We start from the raw sequence: 16273 nt of genomic DNA on the forward strand, positions 1-16273 counted from the left end.
AACAGCAGACAAGTGGTGGCACATGGATTAGAACCCACGACCTCTGAATCCCAAGTCTGTGTCTTGCCATTAGGCCATGCTGCTTCTCTTAGTAATGCTGGTGCTAATAATAATGCTAATACGGCACAGTGGATAGAGCACGGGCCTGGAAGTCACAAGGTCATGAGGTTATAATCCTGGCTCTTCCACTTGTCTGCTGTGTGGCCTTGGGCAAATCACTTCACTTCTCTGTGCCTCACCTCCCTCATCTGTGAAATGGGGATTAAAAGACTGTGAGCCCCAGGAGAGACAAGGGACTGTGCCCAACCTGATTTGCTTGAATCCACCCCAGTGCTCAGTACAATGCCTGGCACATAGTAAGAGCTTAAATTCCACTATTATTAATAATAGTAATGATGATGATGGTGATAATACTAAAAATAATAGTAATCGTGGTACTTTTTAAGCCCTTCTATGTACCAAACACAGTTCCAAGTGCTGGGGGAGATACAAAATAATTAGATTGGAAGTAGTCCCTGTCCCACATGGGGCTCACAGTCTAATGGGGACATATAATAGGTATTTCATCCCCATTTTACAGATGTAAACACTGAGGCCCAGAAAACTGATGCATTAAACAACTTGCCCAAGGTCATACAGAAGGCCAGTAGCAAAGCAGGCTTAGAACCCAGGTCCCTTGTCGCTCAGGCCGTGCGACTTCCCTAAGAGACTGGTTAATCGGTTTCAATGCCCAGAGGAGGTGAGAGTGTCCAAGGCACCTGGAGCAGGGCAGGAAGGATGGAACGTTGGGCTAGAAAAGGAAACTTATGTTTCCAATGAATTGCGGGGTACATGGCCAGGCAAGCGAACCAGAGTTCTCATGGTGTTTTCTTAATTATGGCCACGGGGTGGCCTAATAGAAGGAAACCGGGCCTGCGAGTTAGGAGTCCTGGATTCTAATCCCAACTCTGCCACTTAATAATAATAATAATGGTACCCGTTAATTGCTTACTTTGTGCCAGGCACTGTACTAAGTGCTGGGGTGGATACAAACAAATCATGTTGGACATCGACCCGGCCCCATGTGGAGCTCACAGTTTCAATTCCCATTTTACAGATGAGGCAACTGAGGCACAGAGAAGAAGGTACTTGCCCCAGGTCACACAGCAGACAAGTGGCAGAGCTGGGATTAGAACCCATGACGTTCTGACTCCCAGGCCCAGGTTCTATCCACTAGGTCATGCTACTTCTTACTTGCCTGCCTTGTTGGGCAAATCAGTCAACCTCAATTGGCCTCATTTCCTCATGGGTAAAATGGACAGTCAATACCTGTTCTCCCTCTATTTTACAGTGTGAGCCCTGCATGGGACAGGAAATGTGTCCGACCCAATGATTTTACCTTCCCTGGAATTTGGCACCCAGTAAGCACATTAATACCACAGTTGCTATTATGATCATCGTAAAAATGATAATAATTTACAAAGCTGATGCAGGGTATCACTTCATCGAGACACAGTAATCCTGACTCATAATCTGCTATCTGAGCAGAGCCTGCTTTGGATACACTGGAACCATCCCACTCTCGATAGCCTACCTTACTGTCTTTGGCTTCAATCTGTTTGGCCGACGCCTGTATCCTCCTCTGCAAATCGGTCATCGTCATCAATGACTTATCGCACCGCTCTTTCTGATTCTGGATTTTTTGTTCAATATTGAAACTCCTCGACTGCACCTCTTTTTCACCTCTGGTGGGGAGGTCGTCCTTTCGGGCATGTGATGCCTCTTCGAACATCTCCTTATACTTTTTACTCAAGTTGGTCAGATTCTCCGTTACGCTGCTTACCTGGGTCTCCAAAGAACTCTTCATTGCTTTATAGTCTGACAGGTCGACCACCTCTCTCGTCTTCAGTTCCTTCAACACTTGTTTAGAATTCGCAATCTCAGCCTTGAGTTTCGATACTTCCTCGTTTGTTACTCGATTTTCATCTTCCTTTTCCTTCACGCTCGCCTTGAGGATTCCAACTTCTCTCTCCCACGTTTCCTTCATCTGAAGATGCTCCGCAAGGGACACTGAAGACTTCTTTTGAATCTCCAACTCCTGCTGTAATTCCCCTACTGCCTTTTTTTCTTGCTCATGACTCATTCTCTTCCTCTCCAGTTCTCCTTTTAGATCTTCAATTGAGGCACCAAGAGACTTTTTCAAAGCTTCCACCTGATCCAGGGGTACATACCGCCCTGTCTGTACTGCAAGAACCTCCGAAGCCTGTTTGGCATTTTCTTCTAAGAGCCTCTCTTTCTCGAGTTTTACCTCTGTGTACTTCTCTGAAAGATCTTTCAGTTGTCGGTTCAGTTCTTCGGTTTTTCGAGAAAATGTCTTTTCCATGTCGATAGATTTTTCAACAAGAATACGCTTATCCTTCAAATCATTCTGAACAGTGAGCACCTCATGCTTTAACTTTTCATTCTCCTCCTGACATTTCCTCCTTTCCTCTTCACTGGCGCTGCACTTCTGAGTCTGCTCTAGCAGCTGATCCTTCAGTTCCTTCACAGTGACTTTGAAGCTTTGTTCTCTCTCTTCAAAACTGACAATTGGAGCATATTTCAGCTTAATACACTCCTGTATTGTGTCGAGTTCCTTTCTCTGGGCTTCGATTTCACCATGCAATGTTACAATTTCCTCTTGACCCCTTATAAACTTAGCCTGCAGTTCAGTATTATTTTCCTGGACTTCTTTCATGCTTTTACTGACAAGAGCCATCTTATCCTGGTGCTCCTTGATTGGAATAAACTCATTTTGCATTTGATTCCGTGAATTTTCCAGGGCTGTTTTTAATACTCCATTCTCATCTTTCACTAGGAAAAAATCCTGTTTCACCCCTTCAAGATTTTTCTTCACATCTGACAATTCTCTGTTCATTTTATCTAAGGTGTGGCTTAATTCTGCCTTGACCCCTTCATGCTTAGCGAGGGGCACGTACTGGTCATTCATTATGCTGTTCAGGTGGGTATTTTCAGAGCGGAGCGCGAGGACTTGTGCTTGTTCGGCATCGCGCTTCTGAGTAAGTTCGGAAATTTGCCCTTGAAGTTCCGCGATGGTGGATTTCAGGGTCGTCACCTCCCCTTGGTGTTTCTCTGGAGGGATGTAGGCAGCTTCGAGATGGCTGACATTCTTCGTTAGGCTGCTCTTTTCCAGTTGCTTTTCCTCACACTTCCGGGTGACGTCGAGAAGCTTCCTGTTCAACTCTGCAATCGTCAGGTCCTGTGATTTTTTCATTTCCTCATTCAATTTTAGAGGAACATAATGACTTTTAATCTCACCCTTCAAACTCTGCACCTGATGGCTGAGGAGCCTGTTCTCTTCATGAGCCTTTCTGCCTTCCTCGTGTAATGCCTGAATCTTCAGGTTTAACTCCGTCACCTTCTTCTCCAATTCTCCCGATTTCTGCTCCAACTGGTTCTTCAGGAGTTCGTGGTCCTCTGGTGCTACATGCTGAGCGAGCCTGGCTTTGGAGTTCTCAAGTTCTCTCTCTAGCTGCCTAACTTTAACCTGGGTCTTTTCATATTCTCTTTCCACCTCTGCACACTTCTTTGCTTTCTCGTTCACTTCACCGGACAACACACTCTTCATGTTTTCAAATCTTTCGGCGGGAACCGAGAGGGACAGTTTAGCGGCCACCGCTTTGAGCTGGCCTTCCATCTCCACAACTTTTCTCCCGCTCCTCTCTCGATCAGTCTCAGACACGCTCAACTCCCTCTGTAATCTTTTATTTTCTTCCACCAGTCTCCCTTCGTCTCTCTTAAATTCCTCTACTAACATCTCATTTTGTCTGATCTGATTCCTCAGCTTTCCAACTTCCATAGAGGTGCCTTCATATTTTGCTTTCATATCTTTCAGCTGCTCCTTGAGATCAACTGTTAACCTGCTGGTTCCCACAGATGCTTCGTGGGCCAGGTGCTCCTTTAAGGCCAGAAAATGTGTCTGCATTTGCTTCACTTTACCTTCCGAGTCAAACATTCTCTTCTGCACATCTTTTAAAGCATCTTCCAACTGTTTTATCTGTTCGTCAGAATCCTCCCTGACTCTTTCGCACTCCAGAGCCAAAGCTTTGCACTCGGCCACTTTATGCGCCAACTCATTGCCAACCTTCGTTTTCTCTTGCTTAATGGCATCGTAAGAGGCTTTCAGGGTCTCCAGCTCTTTCTTTAAAAGCTCGTTTTCAACAGGGGAGGACTGACCAGGTGAGGACAGTTCCAATGGTCTTAACAAAGACCTGCTCTGTTGATGAACAGAGAGCGAAACACCTGCAGAAGTACACTGCAAAGAAAATGAGGAGACACCATCACAATCCAAGCTTTCAGATGAAAATATGCTGTTTGTCGAATGTCTATAAAGTATGAAAAAGGCTTTCAAAGGTTCTTTTCAATTTATTAATCCAAGGACTAGAGCTCCTTCCTGCTACATACATATTTTTCCTTCTTTCTGCTGTAAATCACTTTTGTCTGTTGGTACACACCATAGACTAAAACCCTTCGGACAGTCATGATTGGGCATTTTGGTCCCCTTGTACTCTGCCCCATGGTTACCCGTGTTTCACCCTCAGCAGGCACACACACAAAAATATCACCGATAACCTGTAAGCTCATTACGGGAAGGGAACGTGACTGCTAATTATGTTGTATTATACTCTCCCAAGTACAGTGTTTGACAAGTAAGTGCTCAATAAATAGGCAATCAATACCATTGATTGATAACAAGGAAGTAATCAATAAACCAATCAAGCAATGAAGCAGCTTGGTTTTCTGGATAGAACATGGGCTTGGGAGTCAGAATGACCTGGGCTCTAATCCCAGCTCTGTCGCTTGTTTGCTGTATGACCTTGGGCATGTCATATCACTTCTCTGTGCAACAGTTACCTCATCTGTAAAATAGGGATTAAGAGTGCAAGCCCCATGTGGGACAGGGACTACATCCAACCTGACTAACTTACATCTACCCCAGCACTTGGAACAGAGCTTGGTACACAGTAAGCCTTTAAACAAATACCATAAACAAAACACAACACAAACTAAACTGCACAATACTAAGCACTTGGGAGAGTACAGCACAACAGAAATGTTCCCTGTCCACAGGAAGCTTACAGTCTAGAGGGAGCCAGACATGACCATGAAAGCCTGAGTTGCCTTGACGTGACAACGGCAGGCCCACTAAACTTGGAATGCCTATTGCTCTAAGAATTTTTGTTCTCTGGATTCGTTCAGAGAAGTTTGTTTTTTTTTTTTTCCCTCCGAAACAGGATAAAGTTCAGAACAACCCTAATGAAAACTGATGGTTTGAGGGGAAAAAACAAAAAACAGGACCAGACTATCAACTTGAGGGGCCAAGCCTGGCTGAGACTAGAAACTGAGGGCAAAGTGCTAAGATTCCCCATGTTGTGAGCCAGGAATGTGTCTATTTACTGTTCTACTATACTCTTCCAAGCACTTAGAACAGTGTTCTGCATACAGTAAGTGCTCAATAAATATGACTGAATGACTGAACCCTGGAGATCAGAGATGGGAACCCTGAAGAAAGCAGAGAAGCTTTTTCAAAATCTTTTACCACCTCTTACTCCAGGTGTCTGATTTCCTGCCTTCACTTGCTGTTGACTGTTTTCATTAATAAGTACGTGATGGTGAGTGTACACAAAGCCAAACAAACATCCCTTTAAGGATGGGGAGGTGTGCAAAATCCACAGGGTTCTTAACAGCCTGAACCAAATGTGCCTGTTGACAGTGCGGCGGGGGGGTCTAGTTCTGGTTCTCTATTACAAATCAGCATGAAATGGCTGCACCAAACTCATTTAGATGCGGTCACTTAGCCAGGGTCTCCGGGCTACATTTGTACATTCTTCCCCAGCCAGACGGCCCCCACACCAAGCAAGCCAATTCCAAGTGCTAGCCGTCTGTCGGTGCCTCCTCCTGAATCCCTGCTGGTGGAAAGAGGATGTAGGGCTCCAAGCCTGAAGTAAGGGGAATTCGACATTAGAATTCCTTACTAAAAAAAAAAAAAAAAAAAGGGAAACCCAGCCCATTTGTCCTCCCCCTTTCCACAACCCAGTTTTTCCAACAGGCCAGGATCAGGCAGGACTTCAAGCCCAAAGCAGAATCCAAAGTCACCCGATGGTAACATCCCGGGAGGGCTTAGAACACATGGCGTAAGGAAAGGCCACGAGCAGGCTCAGGTCAAAGAGGAGTCATACGGCAGGGAAAGACTGCACTTTTGTGGGGAGGTCTTATTTTGTGTTATTTCTCTGTGAGATGATAAAGGAGATTTCAGGCTAGAGTGTAAAGCCTGTTAAGAGAATAATGCAGTCTTTCACACTGGACCTTTTTACGGACTTTTGTTTTTCTAGCATATCAAATCCATACAAAAAACATCATGAAGGAAATTACTCCCTTGTAGGATAGTCTTTAGGTTGCATTTTGGCACACAGCGCCAGTCATCAAGGAAACACCAATTTCTCTAGCTCCTTTTTCTTTTTGGCCAATGCAGAAACCAATCTACCTCCTTGAGACTACAGAGCAATAATAACTTAATATATTCCAAACAGGCCTTCTGAAAACCCAATTCTTGCACCAAGCTCTCCCTAATATCCTATTTTCCTGATTATTCCACTCCAGGAATTAATGACCAGATCCGTCAGCTTGTGAATATAACTGTCTGTACTGCATAGGCTTGATATTTGACTCCTTCCACTACCCCATAAGCCCCTCGAAGGCAAGAAAATGTTACTGACTGTTACTGACTACTCTCCCAAGCGCTTAGTATACTGCTCTGCACACAGTAAGTGTTCAATAAATACCATGGTTTAATTCAGAGTAGATGCCCAATACATTCTGTTCATGATGACTGCATGTAGTATGTATGTAACAGGTTTGCCCTTGTTGATCACAAAGGCCACTATAAGTAATCTATAGAATACTTCCATTCAAGCCCGGGCTCTTTGTCCACTGAGCCACGCTGCTTCTCCACTAAGCGCTTGTACTTTCCAAGTGCTTAGTACAGTGCTCTGCACACAGTAAGCACTCAACAGATACGATTGATTGATTGAATGAATGAATGAATTAGGTGTTCCACCCAAGTATGGGTGTGGCACCAGAGGAAGAGCTACCATAATACAGTCTCAAATGTAATCTCCTTGGGGTGAGGGAACATGTCACTTCTTTATTCTTTGTAAAAACTGCCCCAAACACAAGCTATTAACAGAAAAAAAAGTTATAAAGAAAGTGAAACCATAAATTAGCTACCCCGAGTTGTTGTTTGTTTTTTTTAAAAAAAGAGTAATACCTCATAATATTTAAGCAAGTTTTTTAGAGCTTCAGTATTTTTCAAGGATTCTTCGAGCTGCTTTTCCTTGGCTGTCAAGAGAGATTTCAGCTTTTCTTTCTGAAACGAAAACAGTGCATTGCATGTCAAACCGTTTAAAACTACTTATAAAGCCACAAGCCAAACCCCAACTTTCTCAGCAATCAAGGAGGCATTTCAAGTGTTTTCTAGAGAATTACAAAATACTGGCGGGCTCACAATTAACACTGGCAAAGTCCATGTACTGGCTCCCAAGGACTTGGTCATTAAAGTACATCTGCCTGTTTATGAATAAAATATGAACACAACTGCCACCAAGTACTCCAAAGTGAGGCCTGTCAAGATTAAAGGAATTCTTGCTCCATTTTAATCACACTATACCCTAAGGCCACATGTACAATGGCAGGCACATTTTCTTCTTTATATTTTTGCACACTTTGAGCTAGCCAAAGCAGTACTTTTAGGAATTAAAAACAAATGGTAAAAACAACTCACATCATAATATACAGATAGCCTGTGATAATAAAGTCCTCACTGCTTTATAATTTTCTTATTAACAACTTAAAATATTAGCTAAATACCCACTGAAAAATGTATATGCTAACAACTGCACAGCAAATATTTTATTAGCACTGCAAATAATAATTGCTCCGAGGAACTAAGCAGGCACATTTTCTTCTTTATATTTTTGCACACTTTGAGCTAGCCAAAGCAGTACTTTTAGGAATTAAAAACAAATGGTAAAAACAACTCACATCATAATATACAGATAGCCTGTGATAATAAAGTCCTCACTGCTTTATAATTTTCTTATTAACAACTTAAAATATTAGCTAAATACCCACTGAAAAATGTATATGCTAACAACTGCACAGCAAATATTTTATTAGCACTGCAAATAATAATTGCTCCGAGGAACTAAGCAAAACCAACAAAAGAATTGTTTCCCCCCACCACTCCCTTACCTCACGCTCAAGGTCGTCGGCAACCATGAATTCCTGAAAAGCAAATAAAAACAATCTATTTGCATAAAGTGTTTTTCGGGACATGATCTTAAAACCCATTCTTACAAGGAACAACTCCATTACCTTTCAAAATGTTTGATGTTGGGTCTGGAATAGGGGTGAAGGGAAGATGGAGAGTTAAATTTAATTATTAGAGGGAGCCTACTGCTTTCCTGACTTGCTCGAATAGGGCTTTTTCTTTTTTTTTTTTGCAATTAGCTAATGACTACGTTGGGCCATAAAAATAACCATTAAGAAAGAGATCTTGGAATAGATTAAATATTTCATCAGACTTCCATAAATCAGGGCTGTTCAAGTCAGAGTGGGTATTAGAAGGCAGGAGGGAATTGTTTCCTTTTGTAAGAGTTCCTGGCCCAGGCCACAGCCCTGGCACCTTGCCCTGGAACGAGGTGAAATAGCAGCAGCATTAGCCAAACAATTCCACTGTTGATATAAACTGCCACCCCCTCCGGGTCCAGACTATGGAATTTCCAGAGGCACGAGGAGACTGTGCTTCCGGCAGCTGAAAAGGTTGTCGGATCAAGGAGGGGCCTCCCTGCAATGGGTGAGGACAGTGGGCTATTTCTCCTCTAAACCCAGGAAGTGTCATGACTGACACCCCTCGGGGGCAATAGAGAGAGGTGGGTTGAAGAAGAAATTCAGAGATCAAAAGATCACTTTCCTCCCACCGTAATTAGGGCATAACTCTTCGGACACATGCTTACAACTCATGAGAAGGGCTGACCAGAGTTGCGACCAGCCCAGGATTTTGGGCCTGCAATACCCCCAAATGAAACTTGAAGCAACAGTGCGATACCAGCATTCCTTTCATTCATTCATTGAATCGTATTTACTGAGCGCTTCCTGTGTGCAGAGCCCTGTACTAAGTACTTGGGAGAGTTTGACAGAACAATAAACAGACACATTCCCAACCCAAAATGCGCTGAACATTCCACCACATTTCGATGACGACAACAATGGTGGTGGTATTTGTTAAAAGCGCTTACTCTGTGCAAGGCACTGTTCCAAGAGTTGGTGCAGATGCAAAGTAATCGGGTTCCACATGGGCTCCCAGCCTTTGTTCCCATTTCACAGAGGAGATAACATTTTAAGATCTACCTGCCCTAAATTTCTAGGTTCCCCCCACCCCAGCCCGGACCTCCCGCTCTAATAACCCATTGTTTACGGATTATCCATGAATCTATTTAAAACTTTCTCAAGCTTACTGATACTTTCTGCCTGCCCGATCTCCCTCCAGCAACAATTTCCACCAGTGTGAAGGATGGTCTTTTTGCCTCAAGCTTCCAACTTGAAACTTGGATAATTAGGGCAGCCCTTAGCTCTGAGGCTGAGGAATTTGGTGAATCATCGTTCGGTGTTCACCAATACATAAAATTTTGAGGGTCATCGCTGGAGCCCGTTTTATAAGCAGGAGTTTCAGGGGTAATCAAATTATCTGGATCGTTCTCCATTTGGTTTGAAGTGATAAGACACACAGTGTCCCCTGCAGTCTGCAACATCTCTCTGAAGCAGTGGGGCCTAGTGAATAGAGCCTAGGCCTGGGAGTCAGAAGGACCTGAGTTCTGATCCCAGCTCTGCCACTTCATTCATTCATTCATTCATTCATTCAATCGTATTTATTAAGCACTTACTGTGTACAAAGCACTGTACTAAGCGCTTGGGAAGTACAAGTCAGCAACATATAGAGACAGTTCCTACCCAACAACGGGCTCACAGTCTAGAAGGGGGAGACAGACAACAAAACAAAACATGTAGACAGGTGTCAAAATTGTCAGAACAAATAGAATTAAGGCTATATGCACACATCATTAACAAAATAGAATAGTAAATATATACAAGTAAAATAAATAGAGTAATAAATCTGTACAAATATATACAAGTGCTGTGGGGAGGGGAAGGAGGTAGGGTGGGGGAATGGGGAGGAGAAAACAGGGGCTCAGTCTGGGAAGGCCTCCTGGAGGAGGTGAGCTCTCAGTAGGGCTTTGAAGGGAGGAAGAGAGCTAGCTTGGTGGATGCGTGGAGGGAGGGCATTCCAGGCCAGGGGAAGGACGTGGGCTGGGGGTCGACGGCGGGACAGGCGAGAACGAGGTACAGTAAAGAGGTTAGCTGCAGAGGAGCGGAGGGTGCGGGCTGGGCTGTAGAATGAGAGAAGGGAGGTGAGGTAGGAGGGGACGAGGTGATGGAGAGCCTTGAAGCCAAGAGTAAATAGTTTTTGCTTGATTCATAAGTTGACAGGCAGCCACTGGGGATTTTTGAGGAGGGGAGTAACATGCCCAGAGTGTTTCTGCACAAAGATAATAATCCGGGCAGCAGAGTGAAGCACAGACTGAAGTGGGGAGAGACAGGAGGATGGGAGATCAGAGAGGAGGCTGATACCAGTTGTCTGCTGTGTGAAGTTAGGCGAGTCACTTCACTTATCTGGGCCTCAGTTTTATCATTATTATTATTATTATTATTATTATTATTATTATTAAGTGCAGTTGAGTCATCTCCAATTCACAGTGATTCCATGGCTATATTTTCTCCAGAACATCCTGTCCTCTGCTATAATGCACAACCTTTCTGATGGTCCTTCTGTTATCGTTATGGTCTCTATCCAACTAGCTGCTGGTCTGCCTCTTCCATGTTTTCCCTGGACTTTTCCTCACACTAGTGACTTCTCCAGAGAATCAGTCCTCCTGATTATTTGTTCAAGGCCTCAGTTACCTCATGTGTAAAATAGGGATTAAGATTGGGAGCCCCATGTGGGATGGAGACTGTGTCCAATCCTATTTGCTTGTAGCCACCCCACCGCTTAGTACTGTGCCTGGCACATAATAATAATAATAATAATAATAATAATTACTATTATTATTGTTGTTGCTATTATTATTACTGTATTTGTTAAGCGCTTACTATGTGCCAAGCACTGTTCTAAGTACTGGGGTAGATACAAGGTAATCAGGTTGTCCCACGTGGGGCTCACAGCCTTAAACCCCATTTTACAGATGAGGTAACTGAGGCACAGAGAAGTTAAGTGACTTGCCCAAAGTCACAGAGCTGACAAGTGGCAGAGGTGGAATTAGAACCCACGACCTCTGATTCCCAAGCCTATGCGCTCTCCACTAAGCCACTCTACAAATATCACAAGTATTATTATTATTATTATTATTATTATTATTATTGTTGTTGTTGTTGTTGGGCTCCTTTGGAACTCTTGGCTGATGATTGGTTTCAGCCGTTTGTTAACATTAGTTTATTAATTTGGCCTAAAACTCCCTGGGTGTTTACTACAGTTTGATCACAAACTTAGTCTGTATGAGTGAAATGATCCACTGTCATCCCAGAATTCACCTTTTGCACCAAGTTTATTTCACAGCTCAAGTGATTTCCTAAGACGTTTCCTGTTTTTTGACCTCTTATTATTAACTTTGGTGTCCTTTATACTCAGTTTGGATATAACACATGTTTCCAATATGCATTTTGGCTACAACATCCCTAAGAGGGATAAGGAATTTTCTTCTGGCAATCCAAATCCAGCAAGCCCTTGGTGATGAGTTGCATTAATGAGAAAACCACTTGTGCACACAGGTGTGGGAAACAGCACCAGACTGGAAGGAGATCCAGCTTTAAGAGAAGCAGCGTGGCCTAATGGAAAGAGCTTAGGCCTAAGAGTCAGAGATTCTAATTTTAGCTCTACCAATTGCTTGCTGTGTGACCTTGGGCAAGTCACAACTTCTCTGTACCTTAGTTAACTCCTCTGTAAAATGGGGGTTAAATCTTCTTCTCTCCAACTTAGACTATGAACCCCTTGTGGGACAGACTGTGTCTAACCCAATAAAAAATTCTATCTACCCCAGCACTTGACACATAGTAAACGCTTAACAAGTATCATTTTTTTTAAAAAAAGTCCCACATCTAGCCAAATGTTTGACCTTGGTCAAGTTACTTATCCCTGTTTACATCTGAGGAAAGTAAGGCCAAGAGAGTTTGAGATTGCAGGCCCCATGTGGCACAGGGATTGTGTCTAATCATATAACATGATATCTATTCCAGCCCTTAGCACACAGTAAGCTCTTAATTAAATTCCAAGATTAAATTCAAAATTGCTGCAGTGCCATCCAGCATGGTAATTTGTTGAGCCTTTGAGTGTTATACACTGTACTAAGCACTTTGGGAGTGTCCACCTGAAGCAAGACTCAGGAGCTGGAAGAATTGGGTGAAGTAGCATGAGGAGCACAGGCCTGGGAGTCCGAAGATCTAGTTCTAATTCCGGCTCTGCCACCCATCTTGCCTAAGGTCATGTCACTTCACTTCTCTGTGCTTCAGTTTCCTCATCTGTAAAATGGGGATAAAATAGGCGTTCCTTTCTGCTTCTATTCTAAGTCTCATGTGGGACAGGGACCATGCCCAACACAATTATTTTGTATTTACCCCTTTAGTAAAGTGCTTGACAAGTAGTAAGTGCTTGAAGCAGCATGGCCTAAGGAAGAGCACTGACCTGGGAGTGGGAGGACGTGGGTTCTAATCCCAGCTGTGCCAAATGCTTGCTATGTGACCTTGGGCAAAACATTTAACTTCTCCTTGCCTCACTTCTCCTGTTCTCCCTCCTACTCAGACTGTGAGCCAGTTGTGGGACAGGAACTGTGTCCAACATACTTCACTTGCACCTCCTCAGTTCTTAACACAGAGTAAACGTTTAACAAATACTTTTAAAAAAAAAACACGCACACAACACACAAAATCTTGGCACCTGACCTATTATTGTTCACATGATTTTCAATTCTCCTCAATCCAGTGAATGTTTTTTCCAACTGCACTGACCTCTTCGAGCCCAGTGAGGTTTCTATTTGATCATTTTTAAATTTTCTTTTGGTCTGGATTTGTAGAACCCATTTCCTGGGCTTCCTGGGCTTCTAGTACAATCTCCAGCCTTCTTTTAGGCTCTTTGTTTTTTTAAGGGCTCCCTTCAGCTTTGCCTGAGGTTCACATTTTATTGTTCATCCCTTTTCTAAACTTTAATATCCTCGGGTTGGTTTTCCTTGCTCTTTCTGCCCCAGCAAGAATATTAAATTTAATTGTGTTGTGATAACTATTGCAGAATCGTTCGCCCACATAATACTCCTCCACCCAGTCCTTTCGATTAAATTCAGGCTATTATGTTCCTTGTGAGCCCCAAAACTGTTCCAGAAAAGTCATCTATGGCATTCAATTCTATGCCTTAAGACTTGGGAGGCAAAGATCATGTCTAACTCTTTGGTACTCTTCCAAGTGCTTAGTAACAGTACTCTGCCCATACTGGACCCTCAATAAATGTGGCTGAGGTTGCATTTTTGTGAAGTCTCACATGATATAGTGTAGAATCTGTTCCAGCACTGCATAAAAGCAGTTTCTTTACCAATGTGGTACACTGGGCTCAAACTAACTCACATTTTCAGAAGCATATTCCCTAATTCCCTAGTCGCATTCTAACCAAACCCAATTAAAAGTATGCATTGTGATATCCACCCCAATCACACAGCACTTGTGCACATATCTTGAAATTATATATGATAAATTATTTATTCATATCAATACCTGCCTCCCCCTCTAGATTGTGAGCTGGGTAGGGAACGTTTTGGCTAATTGCTGTATTGTACTCTCCCAAGCATTCTTATCCCAGCTCTGCCACTTGTGTGACTTTGGCCAGGTTGCTTCACTTCTTTGTGCCTCACTTACCTCCTTTGTAAAATGGGGATTAAAACTGTGAGCCCCATGTGGGACAGGGACTGTGTCCAACCTGATTAGCTTGGATCCACCCTAGCACTTAGAATAGTGTTTGGCACGTAATAACAATAATAATAATAATTGTGGTATTTGCTAAGCGCTTACTATGTGCTGGGCACCATACTAAGGGCTGGGGTGGATACAAGTAAATAGGGTTGGACACAGTCCCTGTGCCATGTGGGGCTCACGGTCTCAATCCCCATTTTACAGATGAGGGAACTGAGGCACAGAGATATGAAGTGACTTGCCCATGGTCACACAGCAGACAAATGGCAGAGCTGGTATGAGGACTAAGTGCTTAAATACTATTAAAAATAAGGCACTTAATACAGTGCTCTACCCATAGTAAGCGCTCAATAAATCTGGCTGATGGATTGATTGTACCAGGACAGGACCAGCCACATCACTAGTCACGTAATCTCTCAAACAGTGCCATACCCTTCCCCGTGCCCCCTCTTTATCCTGCAATTCTACAAAATGAGTTTCTAGACTGTGAATTTCATACACTCTTCCAGCGCAAGAGAAGTCATTATTAGCAACTAAATCACCAGTCTTTGAAGTGTTCACCTCATTCAGCTGTAGTTGTAATTCATTCACTTTATCTAACAGTATCATTTGTTCATGCTGAATCTGTCTCAGTTTTTCCTTCAAATCTCCATTTTCAACTTCCAGATCCTTAGAAAGACATTGAGAAATCATGAATTGGTCAGGGAAACTTGGGACATTACAAAATAATATCCTTGTTGATAATGCTATTAATGCACCTATCTCACATGCTAACGAAAACATTGATATTACATCCAAATACCAATATTACTGACTTGACTAAAGTAATTCCACAAAGTGAGACTGCAGAAGATAGAAAATCTCCAACAGGAATAATCATCATCATCATCATCATCAATCGTATTTATTGAGCGCTTACTGTGTGCAGAGCACTGTACTAAGCACTTATTACTACTAATAAAATCAAGAACTCTTTATCAGAGAGGCTAAGAGGTGGCTTTTATATTTGATCGGTGTGGTTTACCTCAAATGTCATAATTGAACGGATGCTGCATAAACTATAAAACCGTAATGCTCCTACCCTTCAATCATTTAGAAAAAAATGTATTATTAGCATACCCAGAAGCAAAAAGAAGGTTAATGGCTCTAAAAAAACATGAAGCAAATCCACATATTTGGAAAGGATCTACTAAAAAGTTTTAAGGTTGGAACTTTTCCTAGATAAGTAAAACCAGAACTTTCAACATACTCTACCTTTACGTTTACACAAATTAAACAGCACCATTACAATGATGTTTAGATGTATTTTGTGAAATAATAGTATAGCATTTTAAATGATGACTTTTCTCAAAGGTTACACACGCACGCATACGCACCCTCCTCCCATCCTTTTTGTCTGCATCCTGTTTTATTTACCTGGACATTTTGTTGCTCTCTCTGATTTGACTTCATATTCACATCATCTGGCATATGTACTAGACTTTGCTTTGGTGACATATATGATGCCTAGATTGTGGAAAATTTAACAGAAAGACAAAAAAGCAAATGTGTTCTGCAAAGGCATTTACAATTGGTAAAAATGTATTCCTGCACTGGATTTTTGTCATCAAACCTCAAACTACACTACAGGTTCCACAAGATGGCAGTGTCTCTATTTGCTGAATCATCCACAGATACATTTTGCCCTATGGAAAGGTATCACATTCAACCAATTATTGAATCTGTTCTTTGAAGGTTCCATGATTGGATTATAATGACCAAACAATAGATTTATTTAGTCTTAAATTACATTAAAATGTTCTATTTTAGCTTTCAATCCAATACCATAAATTTGAAGTTCATGCTGTCAAGTCAATCCAAAATTCATTCTACCAAGCCCAATAATCACGTCATTTCACTATGCAGTTGTTTATACATTTAAGAGTAATATCAATACACTTTTGATCTCAATTACTAACAATCCAGGGAGTGAATTAGGTGTTTTCAGGGGATGACAGGAAAAAAATTGAAGCAGGATTTCTGATAGGAGGGGTGGGGGGAGTCTTTATCAGCCAATCCATAAAACTAAAATCTGACTCATCTGATTTTGTTCATTCATCACTGGTTATAACAACAACATACAATGCTCAAATGACAATGTTTATAAACTGGAACAATCCACCAGGAGCACTTT

General features: G+C 42.4%; 1 protein-coding gene across 5 annotated transcripts in view; it reads right to left on the reverse strand.

Moving 5' to 3' along the window:
- Nucleotides 1–16273, reverse strand: part of UACA (uveal autoantigen with coiled-coil domains and ankyrin repeats) — a 115922-nt gene that overhangs the window by 15399 nt on the left and 84250 nt on the right. For 3 of the 5 annotated variants that reach the window (XM_038766806.1, XM_038766810.1, XM_038766808.1), the window contains exons 10-14: nucleotides 15517–15606; nucleotides 14662–14769; nucleotides 8290–8322; nucleotides 7307–7405; nucleotides 1574–4294 (exon numbers count right to left, since the gene is read on the reverse strand). In XM_038766806.1, coding sequence (XP_038622734.1) covers nucleotides 1574–4294; nucleotides 7307–7405; nucleotides 8290–8322; nucleotides 14662–14769; nucleotides 15517–15606 — 3051 coding nt within the window. The remainder of the gene's footprint in view (nucleotides 1–1573; nucleotides 4295–7306; nucleotides 7406–8289; nucleotides 8323–14661; nucleotides 14770–15516; nucleotides 15607–16273) is intronic. The other 2 variants (XM_038766809.1, XM_038766807.1) reach the window with 2 other exon arrangements.

The sequence above is a fragment of the Tachyglossus aculeatus genome, chromosome 26 (assembly GCF_015852505.1).
Source record: "Tachyglossus aculeatus isolate mTacAcu1 chromosome 26, mTacAcu1.pri, whole genome shotgun sequence".
Taxonomy (NCBI): Eukaryota; Metazoa; Chordata; class Mammalia; order Monotremata; family Tachyglossidae; genus Tachyglossus; species Tachyglossus aculeatus.